Here is a 25865-nt window from a genome sequence, read left to right as displayed (position 1 = left end):
ATTTGATATGATCATGGCTGATCATCCAACTCAGTATCCCATCCCTGCCTTCTCTCCATACCCCCTGATCCCTTTAGCCACAAGGGCCACATCTAACTCCCTCTTAAATATAGCCAATGAACTGGCCTCAACTACCTTCTGTGGCAGAGAATTTCACAGATTCACCACTCTCTGTGTAAAAAATGATTTCCTCATCTCGGTCCTAAAAGTCTTCCCTCTTATCCTTAAACTGTGACCCCTAGTTCTGGACTTCCCCAACATCGGGAATAATCTTCCTGCATCTAGCCTGTCCAACCCCATAAGAATTTTGTAAGTTTCTATAAGATCCCCCCTCAGTCTTCTGAATTCCAACGTGGTCAAGCCGAGTCTATCCAGTCTTTCCTCATATGAAAGTCCTGCCATCCAGGAATCAGTCTGGTGAACCTTCTCTGTACTCCCTCTATGGCAAGAATGTCTTTCCTCAGATTAGGAGACCAAAACTGTACGCAATACTCCAGGTGTGGTCTCACCAAGACCCTGTACAACTGCAGTAGAACCTCGCTGCTCTTATACTCAAATCCTTTTGCTATGAATGCTAAAATACCATTTGCTTTCTTCACTGCCTGCTGCACCTGCATTCCTACTTTCAATGACTGGTGTACCATGACACCCAGGTCTCGTTGCATCTCCCCTTTTCCTAATCGGCCACCATTCAGATAATAGTCTACTTTCCTGTTTTTGCCACCAAAGTGGATAACCTCACATTTATCCACATTATACTGCATCTGCCATGCCTTTGCCCACTCACCCAACCTATCCAAGTCACCTTGCAGCCTCCTAGCATCCTCCTCACAGCTAACACTGCCCCCCAGCTTCGTGTCATCCGCAAACTTGGAGATGTTGCATTCAATTCCCTCATCCAGATCATTAATATATATTGTAAATAGCTGGGGTCCCAGCACTGAGCCTTGTAGTACCCCACTATAGGTTCTCTGGATGCTTTCAAGAGAGAGCTAGATAGGGCTCTTAAAAATAGCGTAGTCAGGGGATATGGGGAGAAGGTAGGAACGGGATACTGATTGGGGATGATCAGCCATGATCACATTGAATGGCGGTGCTGGCTCGAAGGGCCGAATGGCCTACTCCTGCATCTATTGTCTATTGTCATCTATGTGTCACGTCTGCGTCGTGACGCGCGCATGGCGTGTATTACGCGTGCATGGCGCAAGGTGAGACATGGTGGCGTTGGCAGTGACGCGCGTTCGCGCACGGTGCCCCAGGATTTTGGGATTCACAAAATCTTCGTGCGCCACCTGCGTGACGCGCAAATGACGCCCAAGTGGGACAGGCCCTTTAGACATCACTGAAAATTGGCTGATAGTTAGCAGTTAAAATTCTGTACCTTTTCTTTTGCACTGCTTTGGTCAATGTGAGACAAACTGGTTTGAAAAGGCAAAGAAATTCCAGGCTTCATTCCCAACACCCAATGTTAAATCTTACACAGCAAAGCCTTAGAAACAACCTGAAAACATGATATTCATCACAATGCAGTGTGATGCTGGCAAAATAATTAAAAGTCAACCTTTGTTCATGCACATTGGCATCTTTACCTCATTGATGCCCAAAGCTTCATTCTCATGGATTGTTGTTATTGAGTGTTGTGGCTTCATCACATAAAAAGAGAGAATAACAAGAAATGTGTGGGAAACATAATTCTCTAAATAACCTCTTGGGCAAAGTGAAACTTTATGCAATGATGTGTTTAAAAAATATATATAATTCACTTGTTTAAAGTTAATAGCACCGACACATCATTGCAATATTGGGGGAAACATAGAAACATAGAAAATAGGTGCAGGAGTAGGCCATTCGGCCCTTCGAGCCTGCACCGCCATTCAATATGATCATGGCTGATCATCCAACTCAGTATCCCATCCTTGCCTTCTCTCCATACCCCCTGATCCCTTTAGCCACAAGGGCCACATCTAATTCCCTTTTAAATATAATATCCTTAAACTGTGACCCCTAGTTCTGGACTTCCCCAACATCAGGAATAATCTTCCTGCACCAAGCCTGTCCAACTCCTTAAGAATTTTGTAAGTTTCTATAAGATCCCCCATCAATCTTCTAAATGCTAGCGTGTACAAGCCGAGTCTATCCAGTCTTTCTTCATATGAAAGTCCTGCCATCCCAGGAATCAGTCTGGTGAACCTTCTCTGTACTCCCTCTACAGTTCAACATAAGCTGGCAACATTTAAACAGAAGGTAGAGAGCATTGGTGAATACGAGTTTTAGCAGCAGTCACCTGAATATCTAATTATTCTGCATACTATGTCACTTACATTGAACAGAAAATTAAATTACTTTAAGCAATGCATGTGTTCCTGACTGAATTTAACAGACAAGCCTGTTTGTGGAATTGTCAATGATTCTACAAAGATTTACGAGACCACCATACTTAATCCCACAGTCTCCTCTAGAACTACAGAAATGCTTAGAACTGCCCCAAACTTGCTTGGTCAGTAAAAATATTAGTTTGAACTATGAACTAGCAGTTCTAGGACCTTAAACTCTTCAGAAGAAACAATCTTCTGCAAAAAGCAGACTAAGTTAACCCCGCACCCTTTTCTTTTACTGACGTATATATAAAATTTTAAGTGTACACCTGACCGCATCTCAACTTTCCTCTTAGACTCGAACCAGGAATTGTTCAGAGTACAATTTTCCCTCCAATTCTTTGTCCATTTTGACATTTCTCATCTGTTAACTGCAAAAGCAATATTTTGAATCGACTGTGCATTGCACTAATCTTACCCTGCTATAGTTTCCACAAATATGTTTCTTAGCAGTAGCGGTGGCTACCTAGAACAATGTGAAAAGGTCTTGACCCGAAACGGCAACTTTTCCTTCACTTCAGAGATACCTGCTGACCTGCTGAGTTACTCCGGCATTTTATGTCTGTCTACAATGTGGGATAATATCCCTATTCCCAAACCCATGGTTGATTTGAAAGGATGCAGAGGAGATACACAAGGATGGTATAAAGTGCAAAAGATTCAGCACAGATTTCAATCCTGGTTTGAACATCATGAAGGCTTTTCATAGAGAGGGGAAGAATTTGCATTCACTAGTAGACCAGTAGGCAAGTACAAATTTAATATCATTACAAAAGATTCCAAGGCAAAATAGAAACTTCTGGGACACAGCAATTAGTTATGACCTAATATGTGCTGCCTGAAAAAATGGTGGAACAACAATGTTCAGAAGTGAATTTTCAAAAAAAAATTGAAAGATATTTGAAAGGGCAATGGAGAATGGGAAGGAGTGTGGGGCAATTTACGATAGCTATTCCAAAGATCTGTAATAGGCCAAATGGCTTCCTCTTCTGCTTCCGTCTAAGATGCAATTGTAGCATCAGTTCTACACAGCAACAAGCCAGGTTTAAACCTATTGTGGTCTCTATCTGAGTGAGACATGTTGGGTAGTAAACTTATTAATTAAACCACTGTGTGGCTCTCAGTAATAATTATGTGAACTCTGAAAAGTTAGGAGAAATTTGGCATAGGATCTTATGGAACCAGTGTTTAAGAAGGAACTGCAGATGCTGGAAAATCGAAGGTACACAAAAATGCTGGAGAAACTCAGCGGGTGCAGCAGCATCAATGGAGCAAAGGAAATAGGCGACGTTTCGCCCCGAAACGTTGCCCATTTCCTTCGCTCCATAGATGCTGCTGCACCCACTGAGTTTCTCCAGCATTTTTGTGTAGCTTCTTATGGAACCAACAAGGTTAGTTCAGGTGACATTAACAAAGTGAGATAAGATTTAGGAGGCGGAGGGATGATCTTATGGAGATGTATAAAATTGTGAAGGGAATAGATATGGCGAAAGCACAGAGCCTTTCTTCCAGGGTAAGTGAATCAAAATCTAGAGGGCATAGGTTTGTGAGAGGGGAAAGATTTAATAGGAAACCTGAGGGGCAACTTTTTCGCAGAGAGGGTGGTGGGTAGATGGAACAAACTGCTAGAAGAGTTGTAGTTGATGCAGGTACAGTAACAACATGTAAAAGACACTTGGACAAGTACATGGATAGGAAAGGATTAGGGGGCTATGGGACCAGTTTAAAAGGGGCATCCAGGTCGGCATAAACAAGTTGGGCCGAAGGGCCTGTTTCCCTGGCTCTCTATGATCACAGTCACCAGATCTTTGGCCAGTTCACATGGATGAGAAGCTGCTCTGAACCAGAATGAAGAAGATGCTACATGATGGGAGCTCAGGAGATTGATTGAAATCCTACATCTAAATGTGAAGCAGTCCTTGTGTTATTTCAATTAGTTTCAGAGTTAGCTATCTCTGAAATCCTGTCTGGGTAGTAAGTGACTGGGAGTAAATTTCAAGGCTCAAATCGATTTTCTCATAATCTGCCAAACAAAAGTTGACGTTTAAACAGAAAATGCTGGAGAAATAAAACAGAGTTAACGTTTCATCCGAACATCATTTCAGTTTGCTGACTGTGATTGTCTCTCTCTAGAGAGACATGATTTGCAGAGTATTTCCAGCACTTTATGTTTAATGTTAGATTTTCAACATTTACAGTTGAATGCTTTCCACAAACAACATTTAGATCTGTACAGCCCTTCGGCCTACCTTGTCCATGCTGACCAAGTTGGCATTTTGGGCTAGTCCCATTTGCCTGCATTGACACAGGTCCCTCTAATCCTTTCCTACCCATTTATCCATTAAATGTGTTATGAAGTGTGTTATGAACAGGTTCAAAAGTTTTTTTTTTCCTTCCTCGGCTTTAGCATATCGCAAGTTCAACATATATTGTACGTTGTAAGTTAACAAAGACGGTACTTAGCATCATAGAAACTAGGATCTGCAGATGCTGGTTTACAAAAAAAAGGCACAAAGTGCAGGTGGAACTCAGCAGGTCAGGGAAGCATCCCTAGAGAACATGGTAGGTGACGTTTTGGTTCGGGATCCTTCTTCAGACTCCATGGATACGTGATGTTTTGGGTCAGGGCACTTCTTCAGATTAAAGAAGGGTGCACACCCGAAACATCATCTACCACATTCTCCAGGGATGCTGCCTGTCCCGCTGAGTTGCTCCAGCACTTTGTATCTCTTTGGCACATAACATCACTGCTACAGCAGTAATACAGGTTGACTCTGTTTGTTTGCTTCAGCAAAGCTCAACAGAAAATAATTTATTCTCCATGTTATTGATCTAACATGGAACTAGTGTATTCAGTGTAATACTGATGTGTAAACACGTTGCCCGTTTATAAAGGCAGTTTCTAACGATTAATTATTCTGCATGCTGTGGAAGTGGAACCTTGGAATTGTACACAATGGATGAAAGTGTTATTCTTGGAGTCAATATTGATGCCAGACTACTGCATTCCACAACCAATGAGTTCAGTGTCGGTGTCAATGACCTGGGATATCGCTAGGCTTTGGCATTGTGTTCATATTGACAGTCAGTATCATCACTGGCCTCTAGTACTGGTGACCTTGTTTATGGTCACAGGGGATGACATCGGTCAACACTGCCAGCAGCCAATGACATAGAACATAGGACAGTACATTACAGAAATGGACCCTTCACGCATGCACAAAAACACCCCTTTTGGCCCACAATGTCTGTGCCAAACATGGTGCCCAGACAGAACCCTTATATGCCTGTATATAATCTATGTCCCTCAATTCCCTACACTTCCATCGCCCATTTAAAAGCCTCTTAAATGCCACTATTGTACCTGCCTCCACCACTTTCCCTAGCAATGCATTCCTGGCCCCCACCACTATCTGTGTAAAAGTTGGCCTCACACATCTCCACTAAACTTACACACTCTCATTTTATATGCCCTCTAGTGTTGGTCATTTCAACCTCCAACATTCCAGAATAAAAACAATCCAAGTCTATCCAACCTCTCCATATAGCTGAAACCCTCTAATCCAGGCAGCATTCTTGTAAATCTCCTCTGCACCCTCTTCAAAGCCTCTATATCTTTCCTGTAATGGGGCAACCAGAACTGCTGCAATATTCCTAATGCGGCCTAAACAACATCCTATGGAGCTGCATCCTTTTCATCAGGCCACCACTCTGACCCTGATGTAAGTGCCCAGTGATCAGTGACCTTTCAGACCAGTGACATTGTCTACAGTGTGAGTGGCCATCATTTCCATCACCAGTGGTCGTTGCCAGACACAGTGAACATGACTGAGCCTAATGCCCAGTGGCTGTTGGCACTGCAAGCCAGTGAGGCATCGCCAGTGTCTATGCCTATGACTCTATTACCACTGACCACAGTTACAGTGGACAGTAAAATTTGTGGACATCAAGATGGCTTGCAGTGCCAGTGGAGAGCGTTGATACAGAGCATCCATGCCAACAACAGTACCAGTGGACAGCGACCACCATTCAACTTAATGCCAGCAGCCGCCAGCATTACCAGCCAGAGGCATCCCCATTGTCGCCGAGACATCTCCGTTGCCCAGTGGCTGATATTCTGGGCCTCCATTGCTCGAATCCACTATCCATTGGCTTTCCTGCCAATCGTCACTGATCCCAGTTCCAGGGGCCAGTGACATCCATAGGCATCGACTGATGCCATCGTCTGTGGCTAGTGATAACATTGGACATGAACAATGTCTTGAGGCTGGTTTTGTTTGCAGATGATACAAATATTTTTTGTTCTGGGGAAAATTTAAAACAGCTATTGGATAAAATAATAAAAGAAATGGGTAAATTGAAAATATGGTTTGATAGGAATAAAATTTCATTAAATCTGAGTAAAACTAAAATAATGTTATTTGGTAATTGTAGAATAAATACACTAGTAAGTATAAAGATAAATGGGGTGGAAGTTGAAAGAGTGCATGAAAATAAATTTCTTGGGGTTATAATTGACGATAAAATAAGCTGGAAATCACATATTAAACATGTAAAATTAAAATTGTCAAAAAGTATCTCTGTATTATACAAAGCCAAGCAAGCTCTGGATTACAAATCACTCCGTATTCTTTATTGTTCATTAATTTTACCCTACTTAAATTATTGTGCAGAAGTCTGGGGTAATAACTATAAAAATTCGATACACTCATTAACCATGATGCAAAAAAGAGCAATTCGTATTATCCATAATGCTAAGTATCTGGGTCATACGAATCCATTATTTTTAGAGTCAAAATTATTAAAATTAGAAGATTTGGTTACATTCAAAACAGCTCAGATAATGTTTAGGGCCAAAAATAAAAATTTACCTGGAAACATTCAAAAATTATTTAACGAGCGTGTGGGGGGTTACAATTTAAGAGGAATATTTAACTTTAAGAAACAAAAAGTCCGTACGACTAGAAAAACCTTTTGTATTTCGGTTTGTGGAGTAGGAGTGTGGAATAAATTGAACGGGGAATTGAAGCAATGCACAAACATGAATCATTTTAAAATGATATATAAAAAAATAATTCTCAAGGGGTACAGGGATGGAGGGGATGGTTGACAAGTGGGGGTTGATGTTTATCTATTGCTTTACTATTGTTTACTTATGTTTGGGTACTTCAGATATGAAGTTTGTATGTACATAATAGTTGTATGTATATATATGTCTGTAGGTATTATGGGAAATTGCCTAGGGTAGTATTATAATTAGTAATGAATTGATTTTTAAATATGGTAGAAGTGTTGGGGAAAAGGGGTGAGATTTAATAAGTTATTCTTCTTCTCACTCCTTTTCGAGCTTGTACAGGCACAGAGTTGGACATTGGAACTTTGATTTTGTTCTTCTCATTGCTTTGTAAATATTGATTGTAATGTCCAATTGTTTGATAATTTCGATTTTGTTAATATTAATGTCTTTAATGTCTTTACTTGTTCGGAATAAATAAATAAATAAATAAATAAATAAACAAGGTCGCCAGTGCCAGTGTCCAGTAATAAACTGAACAGTCAATGCAAACACAATGCCAGTGCCTAGTGAGTTGCCAGGTCATTGACACTGAAACCAATGGTCACTGGTACTTCAATCCAGCAACAACATTGCCATTGCCGACTGCCAGTGCCTTTCCTGGCCGTGACTGACACCATAGCCCCTGGGCAACAACTCTCCAGATTCTTATTGGTCATCCAGATTACAATTCATGTTGTTTAACACATTTTTGCAGCATTACAAAGAGAAAGCATGCAGAGCATGCAAACAATTACTGCAAACCCTGCAGTTCTTGTCACCCCCATTCTAGGATGGATATGGAGGCATTGGAGAGGGTGCAGAGGAGAGGGTGTAAGCCACAGTGAGAGGCAGAGGGTGGTGAGTGCTTAGAACACACTGCGGGGGGCTGGTGGATGAGGCAGATACGACAGTGTCATTTAAGAGTCTTTTGTATAGGCGTATGGATATGCAGGGAATGGAGGGATATAGATTATTTGCAGGCAGCTTTGGCATCATGTTCAGTACCGACATCGTGGGCCGAAGGGGCTGTTGTTGTGCATATGTTGTTCTATATTTTAATAGTAGTGGGAAAGTCGTTTTGCGATATGTGGTGTGGATCTATGATGCTGAATTCTACAGTGTGTTATCAAATATATTCTCAAGGTTACAAAGCAGATTCTAGTGGTACGCTTCAGTTTGGAAACTGCAAGCTGTAATAGAGAGGTGTAATAATGGTTTTGTCAATGTCACAATACCTATATTTCTAAAATACTTGCATATCTGTCACTGACTTGGAAAAATAACAAAGTAAATCACCGTAAAAGTCAGAATGAAAATAAAATGCACGTACATCAATGGCACAGTAAACAAAACCAGTGCACGTGGCAGTGAGACTAGCAGAAACACTGTCTCTGGCATCAGCCACACTTAGTGGCATCCGAAATGCCAGGCAAGCAGCCAGTCCCAAGTTCAGAACCTGTGCTGTGTGTGATGAAGATTGGCAATGTAGCACTGGGCATTGTAAAGGCAGTGCTGGCGTCTCTGAACTATCAGCCAAAGTTCCCATTACTAGAGCACACATCTGCCCAGAACTGAGAATGCCTCATCTTTGTTCTCTCTTGTCTCCAGACCCTACTCGTCAGCCAGTGGTCACTGCTAGCATTCAAGGTCTCTGGTCACACATAGAGGCAAGAAATCTATAAAATCTTGAGGGGCAAAAATAAATTGGATGGTCATAGTCTTTTTCTTTTAGGATAGAGGAGTAGAAAACTAGTTTCAGGATAGAGGAGTATAAAAGTTTATAGTTTAAGGGGAAAAAATGTAAAAGTAACCTGCAAGGTTTCTTTCATTTAGTTTAAAATAGACATTTTATCATGAAAAATTAACCAAATGTTTGATGATGTTTGTGTGGAGTTTGTACGCTATCTCTGTGACTGCGTGGGTTTCCTCCAGGTGTTCCTGTTTCCTCCCACAACCCAAAGACATGTCAGTTGATGAATTGGCTCCTGCAAATTACCCCTTCATGTAGCTAATGGCAAAAAGGAACAAATGCAAGCTGACGGGCAAATCTGAAATGGAATAGGTGTTGCCACATATGAAGAGGGTGAACGGAATTAATGGTATTGCTGTCCTGGGTACAAGCATAGACTCAATGGGCCAAATCGCAGTTATCTTGTGCACGTTATAGAAGAAGAATAGACTGATCATTGTGAATCATACGTCCCACTCCACCTCCGAGTCTTTGGCGATCACAAGGGTTGACAATAAGTCTTTGTGAAATGAAGCCAGCCAGTTAAGCTGGAATTGTTAGCCTTTGATCGAACTCAACAAGAGGAATTGTTTCCCATGGATTTGTCAGCACAGAGATGAAGGGGAAGAAAGTGTGAAGCCAGTACAGTCTGACAGTGCTAAACTGGAGACGCAGACCACCATGTTTAAGAACACCTTCTTCCCAACAACCAACAGGTTCTTGAAGACTGCACAACACTAACCTCAACTATGAACTGTGAACAGTCTTGGGTTTATTTTGCACGTGTATTGGGATTATTAATTAATTGAATTACTGTTTATTACATATTATCTATGCTTATCGTATTTACAGGCTTGTTACGCTGCTACAAGTAAGAATTTGATTGTTCCATTTGTCGGTACACATGACAATAAAACACTCTTGACTCTTGCTTCAATGTGGTCATATTTCAAGCACTTCAAATTGGGAGATGTTTCACTATGCTTTGAGTGACACACATTTTTCCCTTTGTCGTGTATCTGTACACAATGAATGGCACGATTGTAATCATGTATTGTCTTTCTGCTGACTGGTTAGCAGGCAACAAAACCTTGTCACTACCTCTGTACACGTGACAATAAACTAAACCCAAACTCAATCTCAAATTCAAACCTAATACACAGAGGAAAATCTCCCTTTGTCATCTTTGATTGAAAATTCAACCACCACTTAATAAAAAGTGAAATATTCCATATCAACGTTCATTTGTCAAAGAACGAGGAAATTTAAATGTATTATCTGGCACAGCTGCGGGTATTAGTGGTATGTGTTATTCCCCACCTTAAAAATATTCATGCAGCAAAACTATGAGAGAACAACATAAGAAAGCTTAAGAAAGAATTATTAATAAGCATCTCACCTTAATATATAGGGAGTGAAGGCTGCGAGAGAGGTTAGAGGTCATATAGTAATTACATGGGGCAATGGGAGAGAAGCAAATGCGTGATCCAGAGGTTAGGCAAGTGACGGGTGAGAGAGATAGAGGAATGGACTGGGATATGTCCTGTGAGCACGGCATGTTCCGGTAAGTTTCATTGCACGCAGTGGGGTGTGAGACAGACGTTAGGATGGCAGAGAGTGGGAAGAGCCACTGTTGAAGGAAAATGGACAGTAAAACAAATGGAGGGACATTGCAAACAAAGAAAGTACACAGTTACATTCTGGAGCTGAGATTTCTTCACAAAGTAATTTTACCAGGTCAAAAGCAAAGTGCGAATATTATTTAAAAATCAATTATTAAGTTATTGTCTGGAATTCTCAGGGTGAAGAAATTATAGTGCAGCACAAAGATTGTCAAGAAAATCCAATTTGGAAAGCAAATTGAAATGATAAATTGAAATGACCACACTAATTTGGTCCATTGCACATAAGTGCATTGAATAGTACACACGTCAAAGTATCAGAGTTCTTTGAAACGTCAAAGGTTAAGGGGAGACCTGATAGAAGTATATGAAATTATGAGAGACATAGATAGGGTCGACAGTCAGAACCTCTTTACCAGGATGGAAATATCAAATATTGGCATCTTTAAAATGAGAGGGGCAAAATATAAAGATGTGCGTGACAATTATTTTTTACAGAGGGTGGTGAGTACCTGGAAAATGCTGCCAAGGGAGGTGGTGGAGGAGGCAGATACAATAGTGGCATTTAAGAGACTTTTGGATAGGCACATGGATTCGGCACTGGCAGTGTGGACTGATGGGTCTATTCCTATACTATACTGTTCTATGTTCCATGTACCAGAGCCGATTCAATTAACATTGTATACATCCGAAGTGTCAAGGAGCTACAGGTGTAGACATACACATGCATCCTTATTGTGCTTAATGATTATCAAAGAGGCGTGCTCTTGTTTTCTCTCTTCCATCCCTCTTGCCACCACCAAGTTCCAGAGAGAAGTAGTTTTCCAAGAGGTTCATCTGGGAAAGCATTTGGCTGCAGCAAGTTTTCCGTCCTAAGAATGAGACGACATTCGTACGTGCATTTTATATCAGGACTGGTCTTTAGAAAGCACTACTTGCTGCCAAGTAACTCACTTGGAAATGCTGCAAACCTTTAATAATGTATAGGTAATTTGGAGAAGTTATAGAATGACAAATGACCCTGACAAATTTGAAGTGTTACATTTTGTATTCAACTTGTCACCTTTTGGCCGTACAAGTTTTTTTGCCACAAGGGTATTCTCAAAGAGCATAAGCCTGCACAGAAGAGACTACCGTGAATGTTAATTAAAAACTACCAGGATCATTTTATATTCAGCACAGAGCCCTTTCGCAAAGCTATCATTACACATTGATAGCTTTGATCACAGGATTTCTTTAATTCCATCACCAATTAAATTGGGTTGCACTGTCCATTCAGTAGCACATTCCTTGAAGTGTTTTGGGCAATACAGTTTTGTGCTGAGTTTCTAAACCACCAAGAACAAAGTTAGCGCAATTACAAATTTGCAAAAGCAAAATTGCAGATGTAAGTGCTTCCCTGTCTGCTTTGAGATGATGACAGTTTAATGGCAAGAATTGGCTATGAAAAGGGCAATGTAATAACACAGTTGACTGAGTTCAAAAGTATTACTGCTGAGTGAATAACTCCGTCAACCTTGTAATCCATATAACCACCTGGCTCCAACCAGATTAAATTACTTTAGCAGATGTGTGATGGGAAGTGAAAAGCAGGCAGACTTCCATCAATATTTTACATCTTCAAATGGCAAATCAGTTGATGATGGTTCTATGCAGCTAGTGTTAATCTGATATAAGGCACTTACCTCTTTGAATTCAGTGTCATCGATTTCATCGGTATGTTGCGTGAAACTATTGGGGCATTTGGCTTCCTTCTTGGGCATTGCAGGTTGCCTCTGCATTACAGTAACTGGACGAATTACACCAGGTCTTGTCTAGATTTAAAGGTGAGTAAACACACAACACCAATGTACAAATGCTTTCTAAAGGGTAATTGAATGTGTTAATAATTACCAGAATAACCACTGTGGTTTCATATTTGAATTGTTAAGACAGTTATTAGTAGCACAGCAGTAGAGTGAGAGGCACAGGTTTCAGCCTGATTGCTGTCTTGTACAGAGTTTGCATGTTTTCCCTGTTACAGAAGGGTTACCCTGGGTTTTCCCCTGGTGCTCTGGTTTCCTCCCACATCCTAAAGACATGCAGATTTGTAGGTTGATTGGCTTCTGTAAAATTGTCCCTAGTGTATAGGATAAAACTAGTGTATGGGCGATTGTTGGTTGGCATGGACTCAGTGGGCCAAAGAGCCTGTTTCCACTCTGAAACCTCTAAAGTGAACTAAACAAAAGTATTGTTCTATTTTAACAGAGGCTTCAACTACCACTTTCGGAAAAAAAAATCCCAATCATATACAAAGGTTGTTCAGATAAATCTACTTCCTAGATCTACAGGACAACAATTCCAAGACAAAGGACAACATAATCAAGCTAAACTATTAAACATGAGATCAAAATGGGGAGAAAAGATAAGGCATGAAGGAAGGTAAGTTAGCCAAGAATATAAAGGAAGATAGTAAAAGCTTCTTTAGGTATGTGAATAGGAAAAAAGGGAGGGGGTTGTCATAAAATAATATTATTTTCTTACAACTTTCAGCCACTCAACATGATTCAACGAGGTGTTAATCAAAGGTAGACAATTAATCAATGTGTGTCACTTGAGTATCACTTGGGTGTTAAACTGTGTTGGTATCACTGTGCACTGATTAATTAACTGGCATGTTTTAATTGATTGTTTTAGCTTGGTATTTCAATTATCCCAAGTAATCTTCACAATTCATCAATTTTAATGTGCTAATTGACAACCCATAAATCAATGATGCTTTGAAGTTCCTTGTAATGGTACAATTTTAGAAGTTTTCCCAAAAGATGACGAACCAATATGCATGTATTAAAAGATAATGATTCAATAATTATTTCATCTTGTTGGATGCTTTTCTTCCTCCTCCAACAAGATCATCAAGCTCATTTGTAATTTAGTGGCTTGGGAGCAGCTGATTGGCAGGTGGAATGAAGATGGTTTAATCTTTTTAAATTGGATTTCAAAATAACATCCCAATATTTCAGAAGAATGTAGAAACAAGGATCAGCAGATGCTGATTTACAAAGAAGACACAGTGTGCTGGATTAACTCAGCGGGCCAGGCAGCATCTCAGGAGAACATTAATAAGGGACATTTCAGGTCAGGACCCTTCTTCTGATCCCATTTCAATTTTTAGTTTGTTATATTCTCGTGATTTAAAGGGAAGCTATCTGTTCATTTGAAAGCGCGCACCAGTAGACTCAGGAACAGCTTCCTCCCCTTTGTTATCAGGCTTCCAGAAGCTAGATATTATCCGATTCACCTCAACCCCATGTGGACATTGGACTTTGGCTATTGAATGGTTGTGATACAAGGCTGAAAACTATATTCTGTACTCTGTATCATACCTTTATGTATTGCAATTGAGCTTGACGATTATATTTATGTATGGTATTTCTGATCCATTTAGATATCAGACAAAATAATGCTTTTCATTGTACCTCGGTTCCCTCCCTAACGTAGGGATTCCCTCCCTAACGTACTGTGTACCTAGTTCTACACATTTTCAACCAAAACACAAGGTATTGGAGAAACTCAGCATCTTTGGAAGGAATGGACCGAAGATGTTTCAGGTCGAGACCATTCTTCAGACATATCAATTCTAACACTCACCTGTACACTAGGAATAACTAACCCACCAACCCACAGGCCTTTGGGATTGGGAGGAAAACCAGAGCACCTGGAGGAAACTCATACGGTTACAGGTAGAAACATAGAAACATAGAAAATAGGTGCAGTAATAGGCTATTCGGCCCTTCGAGCCTGCACCGCATTCAACATGATCATGGCTGATCATCCAACTCGGTATCCTGTACCTGCCTTCTCTCCATACCCCCTGATCCCTTTAGCCACATGGGCCACATCTAACTCCCTCTTAAATATAGCCAATGAACTGGCCTCAACTACCTTCTGCGGCAGAGAATTCCACAGATTCACCACTCTCTGTGTAAAAAATGTTTTTCTCATCTCGGTCCTAAAAGACTTCCCCCTTATCCTTAAACTGTGACTCCTTGTTCTGGACTTCCCCAACATCGGGAATAATCTTCCTGCATCTAGCCTGTCCAACCCCTTAAGAATTTTGTAAGTTTCTATAAGATCCCCCCTCAAACTTGGTGTAAACTCCACACGGAAGGTGTAAACTCCACACGAACAGTGCCAGGGATTAAGTTTGGACCTTAGTTCAAGGAAGTCTTCTTCTTATCGAGTTCACACACAAGATTAGAAGTTGTTCAGCCAGAGCTGAACATACCTCGGCATCTGCATACAATGGTGTCTGTCTTGTCGCTTTTTGTGCGATGTGGTGGAAAGATTGGTGGAAACAGGGCCGCGACGTAAACGCTTTTTCCTTGACCCCAGTTCAAGGAAGTGTAAAGCAGCCAATCTATTAGCTGTGCCACTGTACCACCCATTGTTCTAACTGGAGGACAGTCCCATGTGTGGAGGAAGCCCAGTAAGGTTCCTGTTACCAGGAGATAAAGAGAAGCACACCGTGCGGAGAAAAACTGGCAAGTGCAGCAATCCGATACACAACATAAACACTACAGGGGCAGTTATGTCTGACAGCCAAACCCCACAGTCTCACAGCAAAAGTTCACACCACTCGAATGGACTGAAATGGAGGCAGGAGGCTTCTTCCTGTCGGCGTCAAACTGTGGCAACGCTTGCGTACTTCCTGGATGAGGTCTGCAGTATGAATTTACCGGGTTGTAGGCAAAACAAAGCATTTCACTTTTGCCTTTTTGACTTCTGTTTCCTTGTGGGACTCTTAAGGGCCTGTCCCACTTACGTGTCCTTGGCACGCAAATTACGCGACCTCGTGGTCGCGTTGAGGCGCACGGACATCGTATGGCCGCACGGGGCCGGTACCACTGAGAAGCGCGGAGGGGTATGTAGTTGTGTGCAACATCGCGCGGGGCTCCGAAATCTTTGTAGCGAACGAAATCTTCGCGCGCCAACGGCCTGTCGCGTAACCGACGGCCAAAGTGGGACAGGCCCAAGACCCTGGCGCGACGCAACGTCTCACCTCCAACAGCAGCGGAAGCAGGCAAATGATCGCCGAACTCGACCTGGGGCTCACGGCCGTTGCGGATCCGGATCCGCCCCCACTTCTATTCCCAGAGCGGGGCCAAGAAGATAGACACAAAATGCAGGAGTAAGTCAGTGGGACCGGCAGCATCTCTGGAGAGAAGGAATTGGGTGAACTTTCGGGTCAAGACCCTTCTTTTCAGACTGAAGAAGAATCTCGACACGAAACGTCACCCATTGCTTCTCTCCAGAGATGCTGCCGGTCCCGCTGAGTTACTCCAGCTTTGCGTCCATCTTCGAATGACTTCACACGCTCCAGACGGCTGTTTACACATGAAATCGTGCCCGACCTTCGCAGGACCGTGGCGGCTCAACGTGATCATGAGGTCGCGTAATTAGCATGCCAAGGACACGTAAGTGGGACAGGGGCTTTAAGAGTCTGAAAACTGTGATCTCCAGGTTGAGGAACAGCATCTTCCCAACAATAATCAGGCTCTTGATCACTACAAACACCAACTAAATTATGAACCACAATCTCTCTTGGTTGCACTAGGGACTTTGGGCTTGGTTTTGCAGTAATATTGTCTGTTTTTAATTTATTGAACTTACTTTTGTGTATTGCGTTATCTTTGAGTACTATGTTTGAGTATTGTGTTTGCTTCAAGGCCTGTTAAGCTGCTGCAGGTAGGAATTTCATTGTTACTCGTCCAGTACATATGATAATTAAACACTCTTGATTCTTGGCTCATAACCTGTCTATCTTGACCTGCCGGCAGCTCTTCCAGCTCTCTGTGTTTCTAACATTCTTTTGGCTCGGTACTTTAGTCTATCTGCTCACTCTCTAACTGCTCCCAATGACCAAATATATCTGTTTACAGCTCAGCATCATGGCCTCTCTGGTTTCACCCCATCAGAGACACCCAGCAGTTTAACAAGCATTTTTCTCCCCCCCTCAGTAAACTCTGTCTCTCTTCCCACAGATGATGCCTGACCTGCTGAGTATATCTGGGGAAAAACTGGCCATTGATATACATTAGGAACTGCGCCTGCTAATAATAACAGATGATTCATTGAAAGATACAACAAGGAAACTGGTCCTTTGGCCCACCGAGTCCACACTGACCATCAATCACCCAGTCACACAAGTTCTGTGTTATCTCACTTTCTCGTCCACGTCCTACACAGCAGAGGCAATTTACTGAGGCCAATTAATCTACAAACCCTCACATCTTTGTGATGTGGGAGGAAACTGGGGCACCTGGCGGAAACCCACATGGTCCCAAGGAGAAAATGCGAACTCCACGCAGACGGCACCCGAGATCAGGATCAGGCCCATGGCTGGCACTGTGAAGCAGTAGCTCTACCCTTTACTCCACTGTGCTGCCCGAATGATTCTTCAATAACACTCACAGCTTCACTTCCACATAGACCACAGTTAGACATAAGCTGGCAGCTTCAGCATCTCTGGAGATACTTACAGCTCTCTTCTCTGTGGACTCATATGATGGCAGATGGAGATTCGCCTGTAAAAGAAATATAAAAATTACATAATGAAGCCATACTTATTTAAGAACAACAATCTACACAGGATTTAAACAGGTATTGCTGAAGCAAATAACTTTAATAACATAAAGCAAATAGTTGCTGGCAGATAGGCGGCACAGTGGCAGAACCAATAGAGTCACTACCTCACAGAGCCAGAGATCCAGGTTCAATCGTGACCGCGGGTGCTGTCTGTGTGCAATTTAGCATGATTTCCCTGTGAACGTGCGGGTTCCCTCCAGATTTATCACCCACACCACAAAGATGTAAGTGTTTAAGAACTCAAGTGGGTAATTAGAATGGGCTGTGCTGTTCTAATGTTCGATATTAATCATGTCTGGGGTTTAAAAACATGCTAAAATAAAGGAACCATCTGGATTACCCTACATGTAAGATTCCATCTCACAATTATTGAATATTTCATGGGCATTTAAGAGGCTTTTAGATAGGCACTAGTTTATACAGGAAATGGGGGATATGGATCATTTGTGGACTGATGAGGTTAGTTGATCTTGGCATGGTATTCGGCATAGATGTGATGCCAAAGGGGCAGTGAGTTAATTTGCTGCTGTAAATTACCCCTGGTGCAGAGGTGAATGGTGGAACCTGGGAATGTGGGGAAAATAAAATGGGATTAATGTAGGACTTGTGTAAAAGGGTGGTTGATGATCCACACTGACTCAGTGGGCCAAAGGGCCTGCCCCTGTCCAAATCTCTCTAGGAATCTATACTCCTGCATTAATCATAGATGAATACTCTGCAGCAAAAGGGTGCACCATTTTAATTTCAATTGAACTAAACATTGGACGAATTCTTATGTCAATGTCGGGGCAACCTTGTCGAGTGTTTAGTGGCATTTGTCCTTTGCTACTTGCTTTGCTCCCTTGCTAAATCTCAAAATTCTACCTTACGTATATTTATGTCGCTATTTAGCTAACAAAATCTCAATTCATATATAATGATTGCACTTACCCAGGATAAGGACTGTATTTTGCACCCAAGGCCCTGGAAATAAGTCCTCTCTCCCATTATTAAATCAAAATAAATCTCTACAGTTGGTACTCCAACTGTAACTGCTCAGACAGGAAGTCTCTGCAGAGGGTAGTGAGGGGAGCAGAGAGGATCATTGGCGTCTCCCTACCCTCGGTACAAGAACTGTTCCAGAGCCGCTGCCTGAAAAAAGCCCTGAGCATTGCAAAGGACAGACTGCACCCCCTCCACACATATCTAGATCTCCTGCCATCAGGAAAGAGATACCGCAGCATCAAAGCCCGGATAACCAGACTGCTAAACAGCTTCCTTCCACAGGCTGTGAGGCTGCTAAACAGTCACTCCACCTGATTCTGCTGCTTTTGCACTGACTGACACGTCAATCAATTCAGCTTGTTTATTTATGTATTGTATTTATTTACCTTTCTTGTACATCAGTGGAGCTGCACACTAAATCTCGTTGCACTGACGTGCAATGACAATAAAAGATATATTATATTATTAATAACTGGCACTGAGTAATAACTCTGGCACTGGCTCAGGTCACTTAATTCAGCTGCCCTGGACATTTTATGACTGTTTTTACTTGTATTTTAATGTTGCAATTTTTACCTGCACTTTTTTAAACTATTCATACTGTTTTATCAGGAACTGGATTGTTTTTTTATCGTTTTTATTTTATGCGTGAAATGTTTAAGTTTTTATGTGCGATGCTCCGGTATTTCCTGGGAAACGTCTTGTCATTTTGCACTGTACAACTGGTGCTTTGCAAGATGACAATAAAGGATGATAATGATAATGATGATGATAATGATAATAATGATAATGATACCTGCCCACTGCAACCAACAAGTATTGCGGCTCTCCCCCTTTCCACCTTTCTCACCCCATCCATGATGCTTCGTAGTGTCAGAACAAGTAATTTATAGTTGTTATTCAGCTGGTTTACAGTTTAGGTTGAAAGCAGCCTTTTTGTTGGTTCTTCTTCTTTTCGTGTCTTTGAAGCTGGTTGACTATATGACAGTTTCCCATTCCTTTACACAGTCCTTTGCGTTTTTATTGAACACTGCAAGATCCTTTGGGCTGCACTGGTTGGGTAGTAGGGGGCAGACAAGGCAGTGCTGCATTGTATGGTCCTCTTCTCCACATTCACAGGTGGTTTGGCCAGTTTCATAGCCCCATCTGGCCATGGCATCTTTTGATCGCCCTGTTCCTATTCTCAGGCGGTTGAGCGTCTTCCACTGGACCCATGGTGCTTCTGAGCCCGGAGGGAGGGCTTCAGAAGGAGGGATACCCATGTCAGTAGGAGGGGGGTCGTCCTCAAGCCTTTTTGTACATAGTTGGAGTCTGGTTTCTTCCCGTGATGCTATTAGGGGCTGGACATGGCTGAGAAAGCTTCTCCTGGACTTCAGCCGTTGGGCCGGGGGTACACGTCCATAGAGGAGGTGGCGTTCATCACTGGTGGCCTTGGTCATCTCTACTTGGCTGGCGACTTCCCGTCTCACATCAGCAGGGGCAATGCCAGCGAGGAGGTGCAGGTTGTTTATGTTGGTAATTATATATGACCTAAAGATTCTGCTGATTAAAATCTGTGCTATTCCCAAGAAATCATCCATACCATAATAAAATGGTTACACGCTTGTAGATAAATGCAAATGATCGGTAACAACTCAGCTGCCCATATGCATCCAACCCAATTCTCTCTCTCATAGGATGTATGTAATGTCTCCATTGAAAGCTATCAGACAAGTACCATCGTTCTTCCACCAACATCTTCACCTTCCACTTGTATTCCTCCCTCTGGCTTCACAACTCACAATTGATCTACCCATATCGCACACCATTTGTCTTGTCAACTCTGGTCTTTGTCCAATCATCTGCCTATCAAAAACCTCCCTCACCAATATCTACCCTTCACTCACCAGGCTTTGTCCTGCCCGTCCTTTGTTTCAGCTTTCTTCCCCCACACCCCCCACCACAATCTTTCTGAAGAAGGGTCCCGACCCAAAACGTCACATAGCCACGGTCTTCAGACATGTTGCCTGGCCCTGCAGAGTTACTCCAGCACTTTGTGTCGTTTTTTGAGCATTGTTCTCCAGATAGACAACATTTAATCCTCATCCAAGTCAATTAACTAAAACAAATATGAAGGGTTGTTCGTCTAATTTTCATTTTCTGATCTAACTGTGTGGCCCGTTATTGCGAGGGTTTACTGCAACTTGCTGCAATCAAATTGATCATAGCAAAATGTCATAAACAGCAATTAAATGTTTCTGGTTTTAATCAATCAATCAATCAATCAATCAATCAATCAAGCAATCAATCAATCAATCAATCAACCTTTATTGTCATCTTGCAAGCAACAGTTGTACAGTGCAAAATGAAAAGACGTTTCTCAGGGAATAGCGGAGCATCGCACATGAAATTTAAAACATTTCACACATAATAACACTAAAAACAATCCAGTCCCTGATGGAACAGTATAAATAGTTAAAAGCAGGTAAAACACAATGTTAAAATACAATAAACCAATCATAAAAATGTCCGGGCAGCTGATTTGAGTGGCCAGTGCCAGTTATTAAAGTGGCCAGTGCCAGTTATTAAAGTGTCCGTGCCAGCCGCAGAATCAAGTGACTGTGAGTACAGAGTGACTGTTTAGCAGCCTCACAGCCTGTGGTAGGAAGCTGTTCAGCAGTCTTGTGGTCCGGGCTTCGATGCTTCGATATCTCTTGCCTGATGGCAGGAGATCCAGGTGTATGTGGAGGGGGTGCAGTTTGTCCTTAGCAATTCTCTGAGCTTTTTTCAGACAGCGGCTCTGGAACAGTTCTTGTACCGAGGGTAGGGAGACGCCAATGATCCTCTCTGCTCCCCTCACTACCCTCTGCAGAGCCTTCCTGTCCGAGCAGTTGCAGGTGCAGTACCACGTATTTATGCAGTACGTGAGTACAGACTCCACCGTACCCCTGTAGAAAGTCCTGAGGATGTTGGTGGGGAGTGAGGCCTGTTTTAGTTTCCTCAGGAAGTGCAGTCGCTGATGGGCCCGTTTGACGGTCCCAGTGGTGTTCCTGGACCAGGTGAGACAGTCTGTAATTTGCACACCGAGGAACTTTATGCTCTCCACTCTCTCCATCGTGGTGCCACTGATGTTGAGGGGTTTATGCTTTGGCTGCGCCCTCCTGAAGTCGACAACCATCTCCTTCGTTTTGTCGACATTTAGTTCGAGATTATTTTTGCCGCACCAGTCCACTAGTTGTTTTACTTCCTCCCTGTACATTGATTCGTCATCTCCGCTGATGAGTCCCACCACTGTTGTGTCATCCGCGAATTTTATGATCTTATTGTCCCTGAATCTGGCCGCACAGTCATGTGTGAGCAATGTGAACAACAGTGGGCTGAGCACACAGCCTTGAGGGGAGCCGGTGCTCAGCGTGATCGAGCCTGAAGTGTTCTTGCCAACACGGATTGACTGCGGTCTCTCTGTCAGAAAGTCCAAGATCCAGTGACACAGGGTATCACTTAGATGATAATAGCTCTCCTGTCTCTTTAAAGCACAAATTGCAAGGTTTGTAAATTTGCAGCTAAGACTAAAATTGGTGGCATAGTGGATAGTGATGAAGGTTATTGAAGTTAACAATGGGATCTTGATCAACTGAGGCAATGGGCCGAGGAATGGCAGAGGGAGTTTAATTCAGATAAATTGAGATGCTGCATGTTGGCATGACGAACCAGGGCAGGTCGCACAGTAAAGGGTAGGGCCCTGGGGAGTATCGTAGAACATAGTGACTAAGGGGTGCAGGTACCTGGATTCATGAAAGTGACAACACTGGTAAACAGTAGACAGGTTGGTGAAGAAGGCTTTTGTCACACTTGCCTTCAACGGTCAGGGTGTTGAGTACAAGAATTGAGATATAATGTCACAGCTGCACAAAACATTGGTAAGGCCACGTTTGGATAACTGTTTATAATGCTGGCTGATCTGCTTTAGGTGTCATTAAACTGGGAAAGGTGCATAAAAGATTTATGTGGATGTTACTGGGTTGTGAAGATTTGCATTATTGAGAATAGGTTGGTGAAGTAGTTGAGGGATAAACTTAGAGCTTTATAAAATCATGAGGTAGTTGAGGCCAGTTCATTGGCTATATTTAAGAGGGAGTTAGATGTGGCCCTTGTGGCTAAAGGGATCAGGGGGTATGGAGAGAAGGCAGGTACAGGATACTGAGTTGGATGATCAGCCATGATCATATTGAATGGTGGTGCAGGCTCGAAGGGCCGAATGGCCTACTCCTGCACTATTTTCTATGGTTCTATGTTTCTATGAGAGGCATATTAATAATGAAAATCCATAGTCTTTTCTTTAGGAAAGGGGAGTCTAAAATTAGGGAGCATAGGTTTAAGGTGAGAGGGGAAAGTTTTAAAAGGGACCTGAGGGAAACTGTAGGGGATGTGTGTATGGGGCAAGCTGCCAGAGGAAGTTGTAGAGACAGGTACAATTACAACATTGCAAAGACTCGTAGACAGGCACAGGGTGTCAGGGGTTATGGGGAGTAGGCAGAAGAAGGGGGTTAGGAGGGAAAGATAGATCAGCCATGATTGAATGGTGGAGTAGACTTAATGGGTTGAATGGCCTAATTCTGCTCCTATTACTTATGACATGACATGAATGGGGAAGGTTTGGAGAGATATAGGCCATGCACCGGCAAATAGGACAAGGTCATAGGGACTTTGGTCCACAAGGGTGGGTTGGGCCAAAGGGCCTGTTTCCATGCTGTGTAGCTCGATGACCATATGACTATGTCTCTACTGTGGTAATCGTTCTGTCCATTTGGGGAGGTAAGGCCGGACTTAAACAGAACATCTTGTTGGATCTCTGTCTGCGACAATCCATCAGTACTGCAGCGGGCAATCAACTTCAATTATTTTGCTGCAATCCCTGAAGTAGGATGTGAAGAGTGCTGCCCACAGAGACATAGATCTCTGCTTCAAGTACGTTCACTGATCTCCTTCTCCCATGAGAAAAAACATCCCTTTATCCTTTGCATGCATTGCCGCTTACTATCTCGAAAAACCTTCTGTCATTACATTCCTATTTGCATTTTTTTTTTTAAGTTTCCAACTCTCTTTCTACATCAATGTTTGTTGATTTGCATTCCCATTATTCAATCCAGACTAGATTAGCAGGTGCATGAGCACTCTATAAATGCTGAAAATAAATATCCTTATCCATTTGGGGACATTTGCTCTTTTTAAAGGTGGCACAGTGGCACAGCTGGTAGAACTGCTGCTTCACGGAGCCCGAGACTCGGGTTCAATCCTGACTTCGGGTGCTATCTGTGTGGAGTTTGCACATTGTCCTTGTGACTGTGTGGGTTTCCTCCTGGTGTTCTACTTTCATCTCACATCCCAAAGATGTGTGGGTTTTTAGTTAAAATATAAATTTACCCCTACCATGTAAGGAGTAGACGAGAAAATGGGATTACACAGAACTAGTGTGAATGGGTGATCAATGGTTGGCCTGGATCAAAGGGTCAGAACCTATTCTCTAGGGTGTAAATGTCGATTATTAGATGGTAGACAAAAATGCTGGAGAAACTCAGCAAGTGAGGCAGCATCAATGGAGCGAAGGAATAGGCAACGTTTCGGGTCGAGATCCTTTGTGAAGGGTCTTGACCCGAAACGTCATCTATTCCTTCGCTCCATAGATGCTGCCTCGCCCACTGAGTTTCTCCAGCTTTTTTGTCCGCCTTCGATTTTTCCAGCATCTGCAGTTCTTTCTTAAATATTCGAGGAAATACCTTTCAGGTGAGAGAGGCAAAGTTCACAGGAGATATGCAACACAAGTTGTTGTCACAGAGGGTGGTGGGTGCCTGGAACATGCTGCCATGGGTGTTGGAGGAGGCAGATACAATAGTGATGTTTAAGAGGCTTTGAGATAGGTACATGGATATGCAGGAGATGGAGGATATGGATCACATGCGGACAGATGAGATATGTTTAACTTGGCATTGTGTTCGCTGATGGGCATGTTCATTTCTATGTTCTAAGTTTAAAAAATAGCAGATGTAATTTATATTGTCACAAAAAGCTGGAGTAACTCAATGGAACAGGCAGCATCTCTGGAGAAAAAGGAATAGGTGCTGTTTTGGGTCGAGACCCATCTTTTGACTGCCTTCAGATACTGCCTGACCCGCTGAGTTACTCCAACTTTTTGTGTCCATCTTCGATGTAAACCAGTATCTGCAGTTCCTTCCAACACATGTAATCTAGGGTGGCATGGTGGCGCATGGTTGTATCCCGACCGCCTATGGGTGCTGTCTGTTGGGAGTATGTACGTTCTCCCCATGACCACGTGAGTTTTCTCCGAGATCTTCCGTTTTCTCCCACACTCCAAAGATGTACAGGTATTTAGGTTAATTGGCTTGATGTATATGTAAATTGTCCCTGGTATGTGTAGGATTGCCGAAGGACCTGTTTAAGTGCTGTATCTCTAAAACTAATCCACATTGAATCTATTCACAGCATGAAATTCCACAGTTCCTCTAACATTTTCAGGAAATTTGACATTTTCAACATACACCATATCAAAAAGAAACTCACATATTTGGTTTCTCTTCCAGCTGATTTCGGTGTGGGACTAAAAAGCTGAAAATGAAAAAATATATACAATAGTTATTTTATGGATGAAATGCATGGTGAAGGTGGAGGTGACACTGAAGGGAATCTCTCAATTGTTACTCTGTGACTTCAAAGTCGGTTTGAATATTCATTGCATAGGACAAGAAATTTACTAAGTTTGGCAATCAGCTGGTCAGGCAGCAACCCTGGAGAAAAGGAATAGGAGCTAACTATGGAGAAAAGGAATAGCTAGCCCCTATTCCTTTTCCCCAGAGATGCTGCCTGACCCGCTGTGTTAATCCGGTATTTTGTGTCTATCTTGTGTCATAAATGTGAGGTTATCCATTTTGGTGGCAAAAACAGGAAAGCAGACTATTATCTAAATGGTGGCCGACTAGGAAAAGGGGAGATGCAGCGAGACCTGGGTGTCATGGTACACCAGTCATTGAAAGTGGGCATGCAGGTGCAGCAGGCAGTGAAGAAAGCGAATGGTATGTTAGCTTTCATAGCAAAAGGGCACAAATTTTTCACACAGAGAGTGGTGAATCTCTGGAACTCTCTGCCACAGAGGGTAGTCGAGGCCAGTTCATTGGCTATATTTAAGAGGGAGTTAGATGTGGCCCTTGTGGCTAAGGGGATCAGAGGGTATGGAGAGAAGGCAGGTACGGGATACTGAGTTGGATGATCAGCCATGATCATATTGAATGGTGGTGCAGGCTCGAAGGGCCGAATGGCCTACTCCTGCACCTAATTTCTATGTTTCTATGTTTCTATCTTCGGTGTAAACCAACCTGCATCTGCAGTTCCATCTTAAACATATTGACTTAAACATATTCAGCTTCAGTTTAAAGTTTAGCTGTTGATGGGAAAGTTGTGCATTTAAAAAGCAATGTCAT

General features: G+C 42.5%; 1 protein-coding gene across 6 annotated transcripts in view; it reads right to left on the bottom strand.

Annotated features, from left to right (window-relative positions):
- The window catches only part of LOC116973527 (muscular LMNA interacting protein), a 111095-nt gene that overhangs the window by 20086 nt on the left and 65144 nt on the right, over positions 1–25865 (bottom strand). For 3 of the 6 annotated variants that reach the window (XM_033021696.1, XM_033021695.1, XM_033021701.1), the window contains 5 exons: positions 24952–24996; positions 17304–17348; positions 12468–12596; positions 10560–10790; positions 1590–1643 (listed from right to left, as the gene is read on the bottom strand). In XM_033021696.1, coding sequence (XP_032877587.1) covers positions 1590–1643; positions 10560–10790; positions 12468–12596; positions 17304–17348; positions 24952–24996 — 504 coding nt within the window. The remainder of the gene's footprint in view (positions 1–1589; positions 1644–10559; positions 10791–12467; positions 12597–17303; positions 17349–24951; positions 24997–25865) is intronic. The other 3 variants (XM_033021700.1, XM_033021699.1, XM_033021697.1) reach the window with 2 other exon arrangements.

Source organism: Amblyraja radiata, chromosome 5, assembly GCF_010909765.2.
Source record: "Amblyraja radiata isolate CabotCenter1 chromosome 5, sAmbRad1.1.pri, whole genome shotgun sequence".
Lineage (NCBI taxonomy): Eukaryota > Metazoa > Chordata > Chondrichthyes > Rajiformes > Rajidae > Amblyraja > Amblyraja radiata.
This window is presented reverse-complemented; position numbering and strand designations above follow the sequence as displayed.